Raw genomic sequence first — 22,571 nt, 5'->3', positions numbered from 1 at the left:
AGAGAGCTTTCTCATTGTCTTTCACTTCCATCCTCTACCTCCCTCTCTACCGGAGAGATGACGCTGTGTCACAGCCCCCGTGTCCTGCTGTTTGTGACCTTTATCCCCTCCCTCCCTCTATCTTTCTCGCTCTCTCACTTTCTCTCTATCCCTTATCTCCCTAAGGCAGATCAGTTGTGTGTAATAGAGGTGACTCATCCCTATCCACAATCACGGGTCACCGAGGACACAATGGCCCGTTGCCTGGCAACCCGGAATTCCATCCCCACGTATCCACGGAACCTAAACATAAAGTCGTCGGGGTTGCCAAGGAAACCCCTGTCTATTATGTCATGTATTCAATTTAGTCGCTATTATCGTTGTGTGTTATCTTTGTCCTATTGTCTAAATGACACTAGTCACTGAGCCACCATGAAGTCAATCAAGTGGAAGGATATGAAAAGGACATGTCACTCCATAGCAACACATTTAGATACATCGCAACATGACACACCAGGGTAAAGTAGAGCCATATATAGCTGGAGATCTCAACACATAACTGATGATTTTCTAACTAACATTAGCGGTGTAATGAATGTAAAGGGGTCTCCATAAATGTTGTGATGACAGTAAATGAGGTGGTATCTGAGTATTGGTAATGTTGGTGCTGTGTGAGGTTCTCAGCAGGAAGTCAATAGGAAGTATTAATTGGTTGTGTTAAATTTTGTATGTATGGAACTGGTAGGTCAGGAGCTGTTATTGTGGTGGGGCAAGCACACACACACACACACACACACGCACGAACCCACACACAGACACACGCACAGACACACGCACAGACACACGCACAGACACACGCAGACACACGCAGACACACGCAGACACACGCAGACACACGCACAAGCCTGTAAACTGTACTATAGATAATAAAACAGATAACCCCACCCCCCACTACCACCACCAGTCACATCCTGGATATAAACTGTACTATAGATAATAAAACAGATAACACCCCCCCACCAGTCACATCCTGGATATAAACTGTAATATAGATAATAAAACAGATAACACCCCCCCACCAGTCACATCCTGGATATAAACTGTAATATAGATAATAAAACAGATAACACCCCCCCCCCCCCCCCACCAGTCACATCCTGGATATAAACTGTACTATAGATAATAAAACAGATAACACCCCCCCACCAGTCACATCCTGGATATAAACTGTACTATAGATAATAAAACAGATAACACCCCCCACCAGTCACATCCTGGATATAAACTGTACTATAGATAATAAAACAGATAACACCCCCACCAGTCACATCCTGGATATAAACTGTACTATAGATAATAAAACAGATAACACCCCCCCCCACCAGTCACATCCTGGATATAAACTGTAATATAGATAATAAAACAGATAACACCCCCCACCACCAGTCACATCCTGGATATAAACTGTACTATAGATAATAAAACAGATAACACCCCCCACCAGTCACATCCTGGATATAAACTGTACTATAGATAATAAAACAGATAACACCCCCCACCAGTCACATCCTGGATATAAACTGTAATATAGATAATAAAACAGATAACACCCCCCACCAGTCACATCCTGGATATAAACTGTACTATAGATAATAAAACAGATAACACCCCCCCCCCCCCACCAGTCACATCCTGGATATAAACTGTACTATAGATAATAAAACAGATAACACCCCCCACCAGTCACATCCTGGATATAAACTGTACTATAGATAATAAAACAGATAACACCCCCCACCAGTCACATCCTGGATATAAACTGTACTATAGATAATAAAACAGATAACACCCCCCACCAGTCACATCCTGGATATAAACTGTACTATAGATAATAAAACAGATAACACCCCCCCCCCCACCAGTCACATCCTGGATATAAACTGTACTATAGATAATAAAACAGATAACACCCCCCACCAGTCACATCCTGGATATAAACTGTACTATAGATAATAAAACAGATAACACCCCCCCACCAGTCACATCCTGGATATAAACTGTAATATAGATAATAAAACAGATAACACCCCCCACCCCCCACCAGTCACATCCTGGATATAAACTGTAATATAGATAATAAAACAGATAACACCCCCCACCAGTCACATCCTGGATATAAACTGTACTATAGATAATAAAACAGATAACACCCCCCACCAGTCACATCCTGGATATAAACTGATAATATAGATAATAAACAGATAATAAAAAACACCCCCCCCCCACCAGTCACATCCTGGATATAAACTGTACTATAGATAATAAAACAGATAAAACACCCCCCACCAGTCACATCCTGGATATAAACTGTAATATAGATAATAAAACAGATAAAACACCCCCCCACCAGTCACATCCTGGATATAAACTGTACTATAGATAATAAAACAGATAACACCCCCACCAGTCACATCCTGGATATAAACTGTACTATAGATAATAAAACAGATAAAACACCCCCCCACCAGTCACATCCTGGATATAAACTGTAATATAGATAATAAAACAGATAAAACACCCCCCACCAGTCACATCCTGGATATAAACTGTACTATAGATAATAAAACAGATAAATAACACTATAGATAATAAAACCCCCACCAGTCACATCCTGGATATAAACTGTACTATAGATAATAAAACAGATAACACCCCCCCCCCCACCAGTCACATCCTGGATATAAACTGTAATATAGATAATAAAACAGATAACACCCCCCCACCAGTCACATCCTGGATATAAACTGTACTATAGATAATAAAACAGATAACACCCCCCCCCCCCACCAGTCACATCCTGGATATAAACTGTAATATAGATAATAAAACAGATAAAACTGTACTATAGATAATAAAACCCCCCACCAGTCACATCCTGGATATAAACTGTAATATAGATAATAAAACAGATAAACACCCCCCACCAGTCACATCCTGGATATAAACTGTAATATAGATAATAAAACAGATAACACCCCCCCACCAGTCACATCCTGGATATAAACTGTAATATAGATAATAAAACAGATAACACCCCCCACCAGTCACATCCTGGATATAAACTGTACTATAGATAATAAAACAGATAACACCCCCCCACCAGTCACATCCTGGATATAAACTGTAATATAGATAATAAAACAGATAACACCCCCCCCCCCACCAGTCACATCCTGGATATAAACTGTACTATAGATAATAAAACAGATAACACCCCCCCACCAGTCACATCCTGGATATAAACTGTACTATAGATAATAAAACAGATAACACCCCCCCACCCCCCCCCCACCAGTCACATCCTGGATATAAACTGTACTATAGATAATAAAACAGATAACACCCCCCCACCAGTCACATCCTGGATATAAACTGTACTATAGATAATAAAACAGATAACATCCTGGATATAAACTGTACTATAGATAATAAAACCCCCCCCACCAGTCACATCCTGGATATAAACTGTACTATAGATAATAAAACAGATAACACCCCCCCCCACCAGTCACATCCTGGATATAAACTGTACTATAGATAATAAAACAGATAACACCCCCCCACCAGTCACATCCTGGATATAAACTGTACTATAGATAATAAAACAGATAACACCCCCCCCCCACCAGTCACATCCTGGATATAAACTGTAATATAGATAATAAAACAGATAACACCCCCCCCCCCACCAGTCACATCCTGGATATAAACTGTACTATAGATAATAAAACAGATAACACCCCCCCCCACCAGTCACATCCTGGATATAAACTGTACTATAGATAATAAAACAGATAACACCCCCCCACCAGTCACATCCTGGATATAAACTGTACTATAGATAATAAAACAGATAACACCCCCCCACCAGTCACATCCTGGATATAAACTGTACTATAGATAATAAAACAGATAAACCACCCCCCCACCAGTCACATCCTGGATATAAACTGTACTATAGATAATAAAACAGATAAACCACCCCCCCAGTCACATCCTGGATATAAACTGTACTATAGATAATAAAACAGATAACACCCCACTACCACCACCAGTCACATCCTGGATATAAACTGTACTATAGATAATAAAACAGATAACACCCCCCACCCCACCCCCCACCAGTCACATCCTGGATATAAACTGTACTATAGATAATAAAACAGATAACACCCCCCCCACCAGTCACATCCTGGATATAAACTGTACTATAGATAATAAAACAGATAACACCCCCACCCCCCACCAGTCACATCCTGGATATAAACTGTACTATAGATAATAAAACAGATAACACCCCCACCAGTCACATCCTGGATATAAACTGTACTATAGATAATAAAACAGATAACACCCCCCACTACCACCACCAGTCACATCCTGGATATAAACTGTACTATAGATAATAAAACAGATAACACCCCCACCCCCCACCAGTCACATCCTGGGTATAAACTGTACTATAGATAATAAAACAGATAACACCCCCCCACCAGTCACATCCTGGATATAAACTGTACTATAGATAATAAAACAGATAACACACCCCCACCAGTCACATCCTGGATATAAACTGTACTATAGATAATAAAACAGATAACACCCCCCACCAGTCACATCCTGGATATAAACTGTACTATAGATAATAAAACAGATAACACCCCCCCCCACCAGTCACATCCTGGATATAAACTGTACTATAGATAATAAAACAGATAACCCCCCCACCAGTCACATCCTGGATATAAACTGTACTATAGATAATAAAACAGATAACACCCCCCCCCCACCAGTCACATCCTGGATATAAACTGTACTATAGATAATAAAACAGATAACACCCCCCCACCAGTCACATCCTGGATATAAACTGTACTATAGATAATAAAACAGATAACACCCCCCACCAGTCACATCCTGGATATAAACTGTACTATAGATAATAAAACAGATAACACCCCCCACCAGTCACATCCTGGATATAAACTGTACTATAGATAATAAAAACAGATAACCCCCCCCCCCACCAGTCACATCCTGGATATAAACTGTACTATAGATAATAAAACAGATAAACCACCCCCCACCAGTCACATCCTGGATATAAACTGTACTATAGATAATAAAACAGATAACACCCCCCACCAGTCACATCCTGGATATAAACTGTACTATAGATAATAAAACAGATAATCCTGGATATAAACTGTACTATAGACCCCCCACCAGTCACATCCTGGATATAAACTGTACTATAGATAATAAAACAGATAACACCCCCCACCAGTCACATCCTGGATATAAACTGTACTATAGATAATAAAACAGATAACACCCCCCCCCCCACCAGTCACATCCTGGATATAAACTGTACTATAGATAATAAAACAGATAACACCCCCCCCCCCCCCCCCCCACCAGTCACATCCTGGATATAAACTGTACTATAGATAATAAAACAGATAACACCCCCCACCAGTCACATCCTGGATATAAACTGTACTATAGATAATAAAACAGATAACACCCCCCCCCACCAGTCACATCCTGGATATAAACTGTACTATAGATAATAAAACAGATAACACCCCCCCCACCAGTCACATCCTGGATATAAACTGTACTATAGATAATAAAACAGATAACACCCCCCCCCCCCACCAGTCACATCCTGGATATAAACTGTACTATAGATAATAAAACAGATAACACCCCCCCCCCCCCCCCACCAGTCACATCCTGGATATAAACTGTACTATAGATAATAAAACAGATAACACCCCCCCCCCCACCAGTCACATCCTGGATATAAACTGTACTATAGATAATAAAACAGATAACACCCCCCCCCACCAGTCACATCCTGGATATAAACTGTACTATAGATAATAAAACAGATAACCCCCCCACCAGTCACATCCTGGATATAAACTGTACTATAGATAATAAAACAGATAACACCCCCCCACCAGTCACATCCTGGATATAAACTGTACTATAGATAATAAAACAGATAACACCCCCCCCCACCAGTCACATCCTGGATATAAACTGTACTATAGATAATAAAACAGATAACACCCCCCCACCAGTCACATCCTGGATATAAACTGTACTATAGATAATAAAACAGATAACACCCCCCACCAGTCACATCCTGGATATAAACTGTACTATAGATAATAAAACAGATAACACCCCCCCACCAGTCACATCCTGGATATAAACTGTACTATAGATAATAAAACAGATAACACCCCCCCCCCCCCACCAGTCACATCCTGGATATAAACTGTACTATAGATAATAAAACAGATAACACCCCCCCCCACCAGTCACATCCTGGATATAAACTGTACTATAGATAATAAAACAGATAACACCCCCCACCAGTCACATCCTGGATATAAACTGTACCCCCCCCCCACCAGTCACATCCTGGATATAAACTGTACTATAGATAATAAAACAGATAACACCCCCCCCCACCAGTCACATCCTGGATATAAACTGTACTATAGATAATAAAACAGATAACCCCCCCCTCCCACCAGTCACATCCTGGATATAAACTGTACTATAGATAATAAAACAGATAACACCCCCCTCCCACCAGTCACATCCTGGATATAAACTGTAATATAGATAATAAAACAGATAACACCCCCCCACCAGTCACATCCTGGATATAAACTGTACTATAGATAATAAAACAGATAACACCCCCCACCCCCCCCACCAGTCACATCCTGGATATAAACTGTAATATAGATAATAAAACAGATAACACCCCCCACCAGTCACATCCTGGATATAAACTGTACTATAGATAATAAAACAGATAACACCCCCCACTAGTCACATCCTGGATATAAACTGTACTATAGATAATAAAACAGATAACACCCCCCACTAGTCACATCCTGGATATAAACTGTAACTATAGATAATAAAACAGATAACGGGACCACCCATACAGTAGAATGTATGCACACATGACTGTAAGTCGCTTTGGATAAAACGTCAGCTAAATGGCATATATTATATTATATTATTATATATAAACTGTACTATAGATAATAAAACAGATAACACCCCCCCACCAGTCACATCCTGGATATAAACTGTACTATAGATAATAAAACAGATAACACCCCCCCCCCCACCAGTCACATCCTGGATATAAACTGTACTATAGATAATAAAACAGATAACACCCCCCCCCCCCCCCCACCAGTCACATCCTGGATATAAACTGTACTATAGATAATAAAACAGATAACACCCCCCCCCACCAGTCACATCCTGGATATAAACTGTAATATAGATAATAAAACAGATAACACCCCCCACCAGTCACATCCTGGATATAAACTGTACTATAGATAATAAAACAGATAACACCCCCCCACCAGTCACATCCTGGATATAAACTGTACTATAGATAATAAAACAGATAACACCCCCCCCCACCAGTCACATCCTGGATATAAACTGTACTATAGATAATAAAACAGATAACACCCCCCACCAGTCACATCCTGGATATAAACTGTACTATAGATAATAAAACAGATAACACCCCCCACCAGTCACATCCTGGATATAAACTGTACTATAGATAATAAAACAGATAACACCCCCCACCAGTCACATCCTGGATATAAACTGTACTATAGATAATAAAACAGATAACACCCCCCCCCACCAGTCACATCCTGGATATAAACTGTACTATAGATAATAAAACAGATAACACCCCACCCCCCACCAGTCACATCCTGGATATAAACTGTACTATAGATAATAAAACAGATAACACCCCCCCCCACCAGTCACATCCTGGATATAAACTGTACTATAGATAATAAAACAGATAACACCCCCCCACCAGTCACATCCTGGATATAAACTGTACTATAGATAATAAAACAGATAACACCCCCCCCCCCACCAGTCACATCCTGGATATAAACTGTACTATAGATAATAAAACAGATAACACCCCCCCCCCCCCCACCAGTCACATCCTGGATATAAACTGTACTATAGATAATAAAACAGATAACACCCCCCCCCCCACCAGTCACATCCTGGATATAAACTGTACTATAGATAATAAAACAGATAACACCCCCCCACCAGTCACATCCTGGATATAAACTGTACTATAGATAATAAAACAGATAACACCCCCCACCAGTCACATCCTGGATATAAACTGTACTATAGATAATAAAACAGATAACACCCCCCACCAGTCACATCCTGGATATAAACTGTAATATAGATAATAAAACAGATAAACCCCCCACCAGTCACATCCTGGATATAAACTGTACTATAGATAATAAAACAGATAACACCCCCCCACCAGTCACATCCTGGATATAAACTGTACTATAGATAATAAAACAGATAACACCCCCTCCCACCAGTCACATCCTGGATATAAACTGTAATATAGATAATAAAACAGATAACACCCCCCCCCCCACCAGTCACATCCTGGATATAAACTGTACTATAGATAATAAAACAGATAACACCCCCCCCCACCAGTCACATCCTGGATATAAACTGTAATATAGATAATAAAACAGATAACACCCCCCTCCCACCAGTCACATCCTGGATATAAACTGTAATATAGATAATAAAACAGATAACACCCCCACCACCAGTCACATCCTGGATATAAACTGTAATATAGATAATAAAACAGATAACACCCCCCACCAGTCACCCCCCCCACCAGTCACATCCTGGATATAAACTGTAATATAGATAATAAAACAGATAACACCCCCCCACCAGTCACATCCTGGATATAAACTGTACTATAGATAATAAAACAGATAACACCCCCCCACCAGTCACATCCTGGATATAAACTGTACTATAGATAATAAAACAGATAACACCCCCCCACCAGTCACATCCTGATAAACTGTGTTATTATATAGATAATAAACTGTGTTTTACCAAGGTAGGAGACTCCCTCTTCAGGTGTGATGGTTCCATATTTCACCATCATCTTGACAAAGTCAATCAGAGTCTTCATGATAGTGATCAGAGTCTCTCTCTCCTGGGCGTCTTGCTCTGGAAACATCACACACACACACACACACACACACACACACACACACACACACACACACACACACACACACACACACACACACACACACACACACACACACACACACACACACACACACACACACACACACACACAGGTGTTTATTTGTTTGTGTATGCGCGTGTGTGCATGTGTGTGTATGTGTGTGTTTGAATGTGTGTGCATGTGTGTGTGTATGTGTGTGTGCATGTGTGTGTATGTGTGTGTGCATGTGTGTGCGTGTGTGTATGTATATATGTGTGTGTGTGTGTGTATGTATGTGTGTGTGTGTGTGTTTGTGTGTGTGTACGTGTGCGCATGTGTGTGTGTATGTGTGTATGTGTGTGTGTGTGTGTGTACGTGTGCGCATGTGTGTGTATGTGTGTGTGTGTGTGTGTATGTGTGTGTGTGTGTATTCCTACCTGAGTCTAGACTCTTTAGCAGACGGTAGAAGTTGGGGAAGTACTGAAGGTCCTGAAGACCATCCTCTGGGCTCAATTCGTTTCCCTCATCTCTCTCTCCCTCACTCCTCTCCTCCTCCCCTTCTCCCTCACTCTCTCTATCCCAGGTGTTATCCACTGTGTCATCCCCCTCTCCTCTGTCCACGTCGTCATCAATGGCCGCCTGATCATCATCATCTTCTTCATCGTACCGACGGTTGGGGGAACCAGTAACATCCTGGGAGGAGAGAGGAAGAGAGTGAGACAGCATCATCATCATCACCATTGTCATCGTCACCATTGTCATCACCACCATCATCATCATCCTCATCACAGCAGTGTCTGATGAGAGGCATGCAGAGATTTTCATGCTAAGAATCCCAAAATTCTCAAATGTTAAATGTAATTGAATTTAGCCTTATCCCAGATTGTACCATGCTAGCGTCGGGATTCTGGTCATCCTGGTCACCCCGGGTCACGGGATAGTCCTCTCCCAGGTCCTCGATCTCATTGTTCTTTGCGTTCTTAGTGATGAGGTCCTGAAGAGCCTCGGCTACCTCGTACTCCAGACTGTCTGCCTGGCTGTCTGTTATCTAGTGGAGGGACGGAGGGTGAGAGGGAGGGAGGGATAGAAAGAGAGAGAGAGCGTGAGAGGGAGAGAGAGGGAAAGAGAGAGCGAGGGGGAGAGTGGGAGAGAGAAAGAGAGAGTGAGGGAAAGAGAGAGAGAGGGAGAGAAAGAGCGAGACAGAGACAGAGAGAGAGAGAGGGAGAGAAAGAAAGAGAGAGAGAGAGAGAGAAAAAAAAGGTAAGTGCATCACTCACTATAAGAGGGGAATTCCATGAATCAACCCCACTGTGAACTGTTAATCACGGTCTCTGACTCACACAACTACACAACTACACACAAACACCAGAAACAGGCTGGACATAGGGAAGTTGGGCTCATCCATCTAAATTGGCTTTTCTTTTGGCATAATTATTATTATTTGACTAATAATGGGGGCCTTGAGGGAAACAATGTGCTGTGTTAGTAATGCCCAGGCGGATTTATGGTCCCAGTCTGTCCCTGACTTGCATCGTGTCCATCAGCATTGGGATCATTAAATGTTTTATTCAGTCAATTCAAGCAGTAAACAAAAAAATGTCATTCCAATTCCATTTGGGAGCCATTTCTGTGTTGTGTTTGTCCCAGACAGCTGGACCTACCAGGCCCAGTCTGAGCAGCTTGGAGACGATCCTGTCAAATACACCTCTGTCGTCCTCCTCGTATATCTTAGTAGCGATCTTCTGGACGATGTCTTCAGCCGTTAGAGGGGTACCATCCACTTGCCTGAAGCTCTCTGGGTCATCTGCAATCACAACCAAGGACACGACAATGTAACAACACTTGTGTGGTTGTGTGTCCCACTGGGTGTAGCAGCACAGATTTCTCCTCTCCTCTCCTCCCCTCTCCTCCCCTCTCTCTTAAATATTTCTCAGCTCACTAGGTTTATCCCTGTGCCAGTATGACTCTTATGTAACAAACTAAAACGCTGAGACTAAAGGCTGTATGCAGCGCTGGCACACCAGGAGACAGATGGCCAGCACACACACACACACACACACACACACACACACACACACACACACACACACACACACACACACACACACACACACACACACACACACACACACACACACACACACACACACACACACACACACACACACACACACACACACACACACACGGCAAATGGTCCAACAGCAACAACTCTCTAGTAATGAAACAGACAATAACTGAACCATGTTCAGCTGAATGGTCAATACGTTACCATCACAGAACCTACTTACCTTAGTTTCACTACAGTACAGTACAGTACAGTACACTGATCTACAGAGAATCTGGTCTAACTGATGAGGTGCCTTAGTTTCACTACAGTACAGTACAGTACAATACAGTACAGTACAGTACACTGATCTACAGAGAATCTGGTCTAACTGATGAGGTGCCTTAGTTTCACTACAGTACAGTACAGTACAGTACACTGATCTACAGAGAATCTGGTCTAACTGATGAGGTGCCTTAGTTTCACTACAGTACAGTACAGTACAGTACAGTACAGTACAGTACAGTACAGTACAGTGATCTACAGAGAATCTGGTCTAACTGATGAGGTGCCTTAGTTTCACTACAGTACAGTACAGTACAGTACACTGATCTACAGAGAATCTGGTCTAACTGATGAGGTGCCTTAGTTTCACTACAGTACAGTACAGTACAGTACAGTACAGTACAGTACACTGATCTACAGAGAATCTGGTCTAACTGATGAGGTGCCTTAGTTTCACTACAGTACAGTACAGTACAGTACAGTACAGTACAGTACAGTACAGTACAGTACACTGATCTACAGAGAATCTGGTCTAACTGATGAGGTGCCTTAGTTTCACTACAGTACAGTACAGTACAGTACACTGATCTACAGAGAATCTGGTCTAACTGATGAGGTGCCTTAGTTTCACTACAGTACAGTACAGTACAGTACGCTGATCTACAGAGAATCTGGTCTAACTGATGAGGTGCCTTAGTTTCACTACAGTACAGTACAGTACAGTACAGTACAGTACAGTACAGTACAGTACAGTACACTGATCTACAGAGAATCTGGTCTAACTGATGAGGTGCCTTAGTTTCACTACAGTACAGTACAGTACAGTACAGTACAGTACAGTACAGTACAGTACAGTACAGTACAGTACAGTACACTGATCTACAGAGAATCTGGTCTAACTGATGAGGTGCCTTAGTTTCACTACAGTACAGTACAGTACAGTACACTGATCTACAGAGAATCTGGTCTAACTGATGAGGTGCCTTAGTTTCACTACAGTACAGTACAGTACAGTACAATACAGTACAGTACAGTACAGTACACTGATCTACAGAGAATCTGGTCTAACTGATGAGGTGCCTTAGTTTCACTACAGTACAGTACAGTACAGTACAGTACACTGATCTACAGAGAATCTGGTCTAACTGATGAGGTGCCTTAGTTTCACTACAGTACAGTACAGTACAGTACAGGACACTGATCTACAGAGAATCTGGTCTAACTGATGAGGTGCCTTAGTTTCAGCCAACAGCAGTACACTACTCTACACTACAGTACAGTAGAGGTTAGAGTACAGTAGAGTACAGTACACTACAGTAGAGTAGAGTACAGTACACTACAGTAGAGTACAGTACAGTAGAGGTTAGAGTACAGTACACTACAGTAGAGTATAGTACAGTAGTATAGTACAGTAGACTAGAGAAGAGTACAGTAGAATAGGTTAGAGTATGGTACAGTACAGTAGAGTAGAGTAGGTTAGAGTACAGTAGAGTACACTACAGTAGAGTACAGTGCAGTAGATTACAGTGCAGTAGAGTACAGTGCAGTATTTGTATATATTATGGATCCCTATTAGCTGCTGCCAAGGCAGCAGATACTCTTCCTGTGGTCCGGCAGGATTAAGGCAGTTATACAATTTAAAAAACATAAAACATTTGTTACAGAATTCAAAACAAACTAAGTGTGTGCCCTCAGGCCTATACTCCACTACCACATATCCATAACACAAAATCCAAGTGTACGTTTATGTATAGTGCGTATGTTATCATGTGTGTGTATGCATGTGTCTGTCCCCATGTCTGTGTTACTTCACAGTCCCCGCCGTTCCACAAGGTGTATTTTTACCTGCTTTTTAAATCTGATTCTACTGCTTGCATCAGTTACAGTACAGTACAGTACAGTACACTGATCTACAGAGAATCTGGTCTAACTGATGAGGTGCCTTAGTTTCACTACAGTACAGTACAGTAGAGTACAGTACACTAGAGTACAGTACACTAGAGTACAGTAGAGTACAGTAGAGTACAGCACAGTACACTAGAGTACAGTAGAGTACAGTACAGTACACTGGAGTACAGTAGAGTACAGCACAGTACACTAGAGTACAGTAGAGTACAGCACAGTACACTAGAGTACAGTAGAGTACAGTAGAGTACAGTAGAGTACGGCACAGTACACTAGAGTACGGCACAGTACACTAGAGTACAGTACACTAGAGTACAGTAGAGTACAGTACAGTACACTAGAGTACAGTAGAGTACAGTAGAGTACATCACAGTACAGTACAGTAGAGTACAATACAATAGAGTACAGTAGAATACAGTGCAGTAGTTGAGTACAGTAGAGTAGAGTAGAGTACAGTACATTACAGTAGCATAGAGTACAGTACAATAGCATAGAGTACAGTAGAATACAGTGCAGTATAGTTGAGTACAGTACAGTGCAGTAGAGTACAGTGCAGTATATTTGAGTACAGTACAGTAGAGTATAGTAGAGTAAAGTACAGTACTTTAGAGTACAGTAGAGTACAGTACAGTAGAGTACAGTGCAGTACAGTAGAGTACAGTTCAGTAGAGTACAGTAGCATAGAGTACAGTAGAATACAGTGCAGTAGAGTTGAATACAGTACAGTAGAGTTGAATAAAGTACAGTAAAGTACAGTACAGTAGAGTACAGTGCAGTACAGTAGAGTACAGTTCAGTAGAGTACAGTAGAGTACAGTAGCATAGAGTACAGTAGAATACAGTGCAGTAGAGTTGAGTACAGTATAGTACAGTACAGTACAGTGCAGTAGAGTTTAATTCAGTACAGTATAATACAATACAGGGCTGTAGAGTACAGTACAGTAGAGTTGATTACAGTACAGTACAGTAGAGTACAGTACAGTACAGTGCAATAGAGTACAGTACAGTAGAGTTGAGTACAATACAGTACAGTAAAGTACAGTACAGTGCAGTACAGTGCAGTAGAGTACAGTACAGTGCAGTAGAGTACAGTACAGTGCAGTACATCGGCAGTCATACAAACACACATACAATCACACAGAAATATTGAAAGAATGAAACATATATGAGCGATGTTAGACTGAATGTGTCGTGTCACACAAAGCAATCAATTATTCTCCTGAATAACTCCCTCCGACCATATGGGGATGTTTTTCATACACTAAGAATATAACCTTGACCCAGATCCTGAGAGGAGAGACTTGGCGTCAGACCATAATGCCTCTGTTCACTTTATAGTGCACTACTCTTGACTAGGGCTTATAGGGCTCTGGTCAAAAGTAGTGCACTACATAGGAAATAGCCATTTGGGACACAACCCATCAGTTCCTCTGAGAGGATCAAGAGGAGCAACCTGATTGAATACTTCACATGAATCCTTCCTTATAGAAACCATGTACTGGGGCCTTTGCTTTCACCTGCCCAGCCATGTTAGATCAGTGATTAGGTCAAGGAAGGGAAGAAGGAAGGATTCAAGATGTATTTGAACAAGACCCTTTTCTTTTTTATGGTACCTGACATTTGACCCAAAGTCTAATACAGCAGTTAACTGTTTCCCTGGAACTAGGTCGAGATTAAATAGTGGGTCTGTGAGAGACAGGGGCTGTGTCCCAAATAGCACACTATTCCCTATATAGTGCCCTAGTGGTGAACTAGTAGTCCACTATATATAGAGGATAGGGTGCCATTTGTGATGTACTAAGTGTCTATAGAATCTTGTAGTGATGGAGGAAGAGGATTTAAGGCTTGTAGCTTAGCCTTAGCACTTCCACTGTCTCAGCCGACCGCCTGAGGAGAGATAATTCCCCCCCCCCCTCTCTCACAGCAGCGCAGGGCCTCAGACCTGACCTCCCTAGAGGGATCAGACACCCCTATCAGACACACAGGCTCAGAGCCAAAAGGCCCGGACAGGACAGGAACAAAGACAGGGACTCTTTGTCTACCTGGAACTACCAGAACAGCTTTGTTGATAAACATTCTGATTTGGTCTATACGTCAACCATAGTTATATACAGTAGAGACAGTCTGTCCAAGAGTCTGTCCAAGAAGCTATTATTGTAACATTCTGTCTGGTTAGTCTGTCCAAGAAGCCATTATTGTAACATTCTGTCTGGTTAGTCTGTCCAAGAAGCCATTATTGTAACATTCTGTCTGGTTAGTCTGTCCAAGAAGCCATTATTGTAACATTCTGTCTGGTTAGTCTGTCCAAGAGGCCGTTAATTGTAACATTCTGTCTGGTTAGTCTGTCCAAGAGGCCGTTAATTGTAATCAGACTAAAATAGATACCTTGGTACTTGCTGTAGTATAAACAGACTAAACTAAACTCAGCAAAAAAAGAAACGTCCCTTTATCAGGACCCTGTCTATCAAAGATAATTCCTAAAAATCCAAATAACTTCATAGATCTTATTGTAAAGGGTTTAAATGCCCTAATCTGGTGGTCCCAGCGCGCACGACCCACGTGGAGTTCCAGGTCTCCGGTAGCCTCTGGAACTGCCGATCTGCGGCCAACAAGGCAGAGTTCATCTCAGCCTATGCGTCCCTCCAGTCCCTCGACTTCTTGGCACTGACGGAAACATGGATCACCACAGACAACACTGCTACTTCTACTGCTCTCTCTTCGTCCGCCCACGTGTTCTCGCACACCCCAAGAGCTTCTGGTCAGCGGGGTGGTGGCACCGGGATCCTCATCTCTCCCAAGTGGTCATTCTCTCTTTCTCCCCTTACCCATCTGTCTATCACCTCCTTTGAATTCCATGCTGTCACAGTTACCAGCCCTTTCAAGCTTAACATCCTTATCATTTATCGCCCTCCAGGTTCCCTCGGAGAGTTCATCAATGAGCTTGATGCCTTGATAAGCTCCTTTCCTGAGGACGGCTCACCTCTCACAGTGCTGGGCGACTTTAACCTCCCCACGTCTACCTTTGACTCATTCCTCTCTGCCTCCTTCTTTCCACTCCTCTCCTCTTTTGACCTCACCCTCTCACCTTCCCCCCCTACTCACAAGGCAGGCAATACGCTCGACCTCATCTTTACTAGATGCTGTTCTTCCACTAACCTCATTGCAACTCCCCTCCAAGTCTCCGACCACTACCTTGTATCCTTTTCCCTCTCGCTCTCATCCAACACCTCCCACACTGCCCCTACTCGGATGGTATCGCGCCGTCCCAACCTTGGCTCTCTCTCCCCCGCTACTCTCTCCTCTTCCATCCTATCATCTCTTCCCTCTGCTCAAACCTTCTCCAACCTATCTCCTGATTCTGCCTCCTCAACCCTCCTCTCCTCCCTTTCTGCATCCTTTGACTCTCTATGTCCCCTATCCTCCAGGCCGGCTCGGTCCTCCCCTCCCGCCCCGTGGCTCGACGACTCATTGCGAGCTCACAGAACAGGGCTCCGGGCAGCCGAGCGGAAATGGAGGAAAACTCGCCTCCCTGCGGACCTGGCATCCTTTCAATCCCTCCTCTCTACATTTTCCTCCTCTGTCTCTGCTGCTAAAGCCATTTTCTACCACTCTAAATTCCAAGCATCTGCCTCTAACCCTAGGAAGCTCTTTGCCACCTTCTCCTCCCTCCTGAATCCCCCCCCCCTCCTCCCTCTCTGCAGAAGACTTTGTCAACCATTTTGAAAAGAAGGTCGACGACATCCGATCCTCGTTTGCTAAGTCAAACGGCACCGCTGGTTCTGCTCACACTGCCCTACCCTGTGCTCTGACCTCTTTCTCCCCTCTCTCTCCAGATGAAATCTCGCGTCTTGTGACGGCCGGCCGCCCAACAACCTGCCCGCTTGACCCTATCCCCTCCTCTCTTCTCCAGACCATTTCCGGAGACCTTCTCCCTTACCTCACCCCGCTCATCAACTCATCCCTGACCGCTGGCTACGTCCCTTCCGTCTTCAAGAGAGCGAGAGTTGCACCCCTTCTGAAAAAACCTACACTCGATCCCTCCGATGTCAACAACTACAGACCAGTATCCCTTCTTTCTTTTCTCTCCAAAACTCTTGAACGTGCCGTCCTTGGCCAGCTCTCCCGCTATCTCTCTCTGAATGACCTTCTTGATCCAAATCAGTCAGGTTTCAAGACTGGTCATTCAACTGAGACTGCTCTTCTCTGTATCACGGAGGCGCTCCGCACTGCTAAAGCTAACTCTCTCCTCTGCTCTCATCCTTCTAGACCTATCGGCTGCCTTCGATACTGTGAACCATCAGATCCTCCTCTCCGAAGTTGGGCATCTCCGGCGCGGCCCACGCTTGGATTGCGTCCTACCTGACAGGTCGCTCCTACCAGGTGGCGTGGCGAGAATCTGTCTCCTCACCACGCGCTCTCACCACTGGTGTCCCCCAGGGCTCTGTTCTAGGCCCTCTCCTATTCTCGCTATACACCAAGTCACTTGGCTCTGTCATAACCTCACATGGTCTCTCCTATCATTGCTATGCAGACGACACACAATTAATCTTCTCCTTTCCCCCTTCTGATGACCAGGTGGCGAATCGCATCTCTGCATGTCTGGCAGACATATCAGTGTGGATGACGGATCACCACCTCAAGCTGAACCTCGGCAAGACGGAGCTGCTCTTCCTCCCGGGGAAGGACTGCCCGTTCCATGATCTCGCCATCACGGTTGACAACTCCATTGTGTCCTCCTCCCAGAGCGCTAAGAACCTTGGCGTGATCCTGGACAACACCCTGTCGTTCTCAACTAACATCAAGGCGGTGGCCCGTTCTTGTAGGTTCATGCTCTACAACATCCGCAGAGTACGACCCTGCCTCACACAGGAAGCGGCGCAGGTCCTAATCCAGGCACTTGTCATCTCCCGTCTGGATTACTGCAACTCGCTGTTGGCTGGGCTCCCTGCCTGTGCCATTAAACCCCTACAACTCATCCAGAACGCCGCAGCCCGTCTGGTGTTCAACCTTCCCAAGTTCTCTCACGTCACCCCGCTCCTCCGCTCTCTCCACTGGCTTCCAGTTGAAGCTCGCATCCGCTACAAGACCATGGTGCTTGCCTACGGAGCTGTGAGGGGAACGGCACCTCAGTACCTCCAGGCTCTGATCAGGCCCTACACCCAAACAAGGGCACTGCGTTCATCCACCTCTGGCCTGCTCGCCTCCCTACCACTGACGAAGTACAGGTCCCGCTCAGCCCAGTCAAAACTGTTCGCTGCTCTGGCCCCCCAATGGTGGAACAAACTCCCTCACGACGCCAGGACAGCGGAGTCAATCACCACCTTCCGGAGACACCTGAAACCCCACCTCTTTAAGGAATACCTAGGATAGGATAAAGTAATCCTTCTCACCCCCCCCCTTAATAGATTTAGATGCACTATTGTAAAGTGGCTGTTCCACTGGATGTCATAAGGTGAATGCACCAATTTGTAAGTCGCTCTGGATAAGAGCGTCTGCTAAATGACTTAAATGTATGTAAATGTTTCCCATGCTTGTTCAATGAACCTTAAACAATTAATGAACATGCACCTGTTAGAATGGTCGTTAAGACACTAACAGCTTACAGACGGAAGTCAATTAAGGTCACAGTTATGAAAACTTAGGACACAAAAGAGGCCTTTCTACTGACTCTGAAAAACACCAACAGAAAGATGCCCAGGGTCCCTGTTCATCGCATGAACGTGCTGCAAGGAGGGATGAGGACTGCAGATGTGGTAAGGGCAATAAATTGCAATGTCTGTACTGTGAGACGCCCAAGATAGCGCTACAGGGAGACAGGACGGACAGCTAATTGTCCTCGCAGTGGCAGACCACGTGTAACAACACCTGCACAGCATCGGTACATCCGAACATCACACCTGCGGGACAGGTACAGGATGGCAACAACAACTGCTCGTGTTACATCAGGAACGCACAATCCCTCCATCAGTGCTCAGACTGTCCACAATAGGCTGAGAGAGGCTGGACTGAGGGCCTGTAGGCTTGTTGTAAGGCAGGTCCCCACCAGATATCACCAGCAACTACGTCGCCTATGGGCACACACCCACCGTCGCTGGACCAGACAGAACTGGCAAAAAGTGCTCTTCACTGACGAGTCGCGGTTTTGTCTCACCAGGGGTGATGGTTGGATTCGCGTTTATCGTTGAAGGAATGAGCGTTACACTGAGGCCTGTACTCTGGAGTGGGATCGATTTGGGGGTGGAGGGTCCGTTGTGGTCTGGGGCGGTGTGTCACAGCATCATTGGACTGAGTTTGTTGTCATTGCAGGCAATCTCAACGCTGTGCGTTACAGGGAAGACATCCTCCTCCCTCATGTGATACCTTCCTGCAGGCTCATCCAGACATGACTCTCTAGCATGACAATGCCACCAGCCATACTGCTCGTTCTGTGCGTGATTTCCTGCAAGACAGGAATGTCAGTGTTCTGCCATGGCCAGTGAAGAGCCCGGATCTCAATCTCATTGAGCACGTCTGTGACCTGTTGGATCGGAGGGTGAGGGCTAGGGCCCAAGAAATGTCCGGGAACTTGCAGGTGCCTTGGTAGAAGAGTGGGGTAACATTTCACAGCAAGAACTGGCAAATCTGGTGCAGACCATGAGGAGGAGATGCACTGCAGTATTTAATGCAGCGGGTGGCCACACCAGATACTGACTGTTACTTTTGATTTTGACCCCCCCTTTGTTCATGAACACATTATTCAATTTCTGTTAGTCACATGTCTGTGGAACTTGTTCAGTTTATGTCTCAGTTGTTGAATCTTGTTATGTTCATACAAATATTTACACATATTAAGTTTGCTGAAAATAAATGCAATTGACAGTGAGAGGACATTTATTTTTTGCTGAGTTTAGATACCTTGGTACTTGCTGTAGTATAAAAAGACTAAACTAGATACCTTGGTACTTGCCGTTTTCCATCTTTGTTGAGTCATAGTCTTCGACTAGCCGGCGGTTCTTGGTGGAATCTGATTCGTCTGGAAAGTAAGGCTCCTTCTCCAGGCTCTCTCTGACCGGCGTCTCATTGGTCTCTTTTGACCTTTGACCTTCGGCCAGGGACTTGAGCAGAGTGAAGTCATCGTTCTCTTGTTCTGGTTCTGCCTCTTTCACCTCTTTAGGCTCCACAGCAGGTTTGGTGTCTGAAGGGGAGAGGGAAATATTTAAAGAGGCTATATGGAGCTTCTGCCTCTGGGGGTGCTCCTCTTGAGCCAAAATGAGTCCACTCTATGGAGAGAAATATTGTCCAGAAAGGGCACACCTACATTCACCCATAAATTGTTAGCCTAAAACTGAGGATTTGTGTGTTTTCATCAACTAAACTTCCATAGTGTATATTTAAATAGAGAAGCCAGCCACCAAACCACCTTGTATCACTCTGCTGTCTTTCCTCTGCAGCTAAACAGCATTGGACCTGGCTGGTTTTCCACTGCAGCTAAACAGCATTGGGCCTGGCTGGTTTTCCACTGCAGCTAAACAGCGTTGGGCCTGGCAGGTTTTCCACTGCAGTTAAACAGCGTTGGGCCTGGCTGATTTTCCACTGCAGCTAAGCAGGGTTTGGCCTGGCTGATTTTCCTCTGCAGCTAAGCAGGGTTGGGCCAGGCTGATTTTCCTCTGCAGCTAAGCAGGGTTGGGCCTGGCTGATTTTCCTCTGCAGCTAAGGAGGGTTTGGCCTGGCTGATTTTCCTCTGCAGCTAAGCAGGGTTTGGCCTGGCTGATTTTCCTCTGCAGCTAAGCAGGGTTTGGCCTGGCTGATTTTCCTCTGCAGCTAAGCAGGGTTTGGCCTGGCTGATTTTCCTCTGCAGCTAAGCAGGGTTTGGCCTGGCTGATTTTCCTCTGCAGCTAAGCAGGGTTTGGCCTGGCTGATTTTCCTCTGCAGCTGAGCAGGGTTTGGCCTGGCTGATTTTCTTCTGCAGCTGAGCAGGGTTGGGCCTGGCTGATTTTCCTCTGCAGCTAAGCAGGGTTGGGCCTGGCTGATTTTCCTCTGCAGCTGAGCAGGGTTTGGCCTGGCTGATTTTCCTCTGCAGCTGAGCAGGGTTTGGCCTGGCTGATTTTCCTCTGCAGCTGAGCAGGGTTGGGCCTGAGGTGCTTTATGAATACGGGGCCAGAGCCATGGGCTGCAGTAGGTGGTCTTGGAACCGGGGATTTTATTATAATCCCTATTAGCTGTTGCACATGAAACAGCTACTCTTCCTGGGGTCCACACAAAACAGCTACTCTTCCTGGGGTCCCCACAAAACATGAAATAGCTACTCTTCCTGGGGTCCACACAAAACACACAATACGTGTATAGGGTGTCAAATCAAAAACACAATTTTGTACATGTTAACTGTAGATAATTGTCTAAGAAAACCAATGGTCCAAACGTCATGTCTCTATAATAATTCTGTAAAAGGTTATTGGAGTTTTTACCCTTGGAGGACGACTAAAATGAGTGTGACTGAAACGATAGAGGCCAGAGAAAGAGGCCAGGAAATGGCATTGTGTCAGCTAGGCTGGATTCTGTGCATGAATTAAGGCTACAGGCGACCTGACATCTCACTTTACTGTTGAACTAGTCATCTTTCTTCTCCAATCCGCAGGACATAAAATAATATAGAGCTAAGATGGATAATGACATGACGTAGTATTTTCATATTTTAGTATACGCTTTTCATATTCATTAAAAACTATTGTTATTTTTCTAAGATTTCTCACAAAAACAAGCATATCTCTGTGAAATATCAATGAAGCACTGAGCGTATACCAAGCTTCTTCCCCCAAAGACGTTTACAGTGAATTCAGCTCGTGTCATGCTAATTTAGCCTTTTGTGACCGATGGCAATAAGTTTCCAGATGACGAACACAACATGTTAAATACTGCCCGCCCCACAGTTTGGAAACCACTGTGTTAGAGAAAGACCCCACTGAATGATTCAAACATGAATAATCATATTTGTCATGGTACTTTTTTTTTTTTTTACATAAGGAAGTTTATTAGCTAGTTAGCTAGTTAGCTAGTAGCTATTAGCTAGTTTTATTAGCTAAGTGCATTTTCACCAACACTTGGTAGTGTGGGCGGACACCCTACACAGTACAGAACAGCTAAAGACAAGAACAACACAAGACCATACTGCATTGAAATAAGATAAAACAGTTATATATTGTGAAGACATCCA

General features: G+C 44.1%; 1 protein-coding gene across 3 annotated transcripts in view; it reads right to left on the bottom strand.

Moving 5' to 3' along the window:
• Nucleotides 1-22,571, bottom strand: part of scg3 (secretogranin III) — a 42,320-nt gene that overhangs the window by 17,897 nt on the left and 1,852 nt on the right. For 2 of the 3 annotated variants that reach the window (XM_046333017.1, XM_046333016.1), the window contains 5 exons: nt 20,316-20,555; nt 10,807-10,949; nt 10,035-10,193; nt 9,583-9,838; nt 9,025-9,141 (listed from right to left, as the gene is read on the bottom strand). In XM_046333017.1, the coding sequence (XP_046188973.1) occupies nt 9,025-9,141; nt 9,583-9,838; nt 10,035-10,193; nt 10,807-10,949; nt 20,316-20,555 (915 nt within the window). The remainder of the gene's footprint in view (nt 1-9,024; nt 9,142-9,582; nt 9,839-10,034; nt 10,194-10,806; nt 10,950-20,315; nt 20,556-22,571) is intronic. The other variant, XM_046333018.1, reaches the window with a different exon arrangement.

Source organism: Oncorhynchus gorbuscha, unplaced genomic scaffold (assembly GCF_021184085.1).
Source record: "Oncorhynchus gorbuscha isolate QuinsamMale2020 ecotype Even-year unplaced genomic scaffold, OgorEven_v1.0 Un_scaffold_333, whole genome shotgun sequence".
NCBI classification, from domain to species: Eukaryota; Metazoa; Chordata; class Actinopteri; order Salmoniformes; family Salmonidae; genus Oncorhynchus; species Oncorhynchus gorbuscha.
Note: the sequence above shows the minus strand (reverse complement) of the source record. Positions and strands in the feature narration are given on the sequence as shown.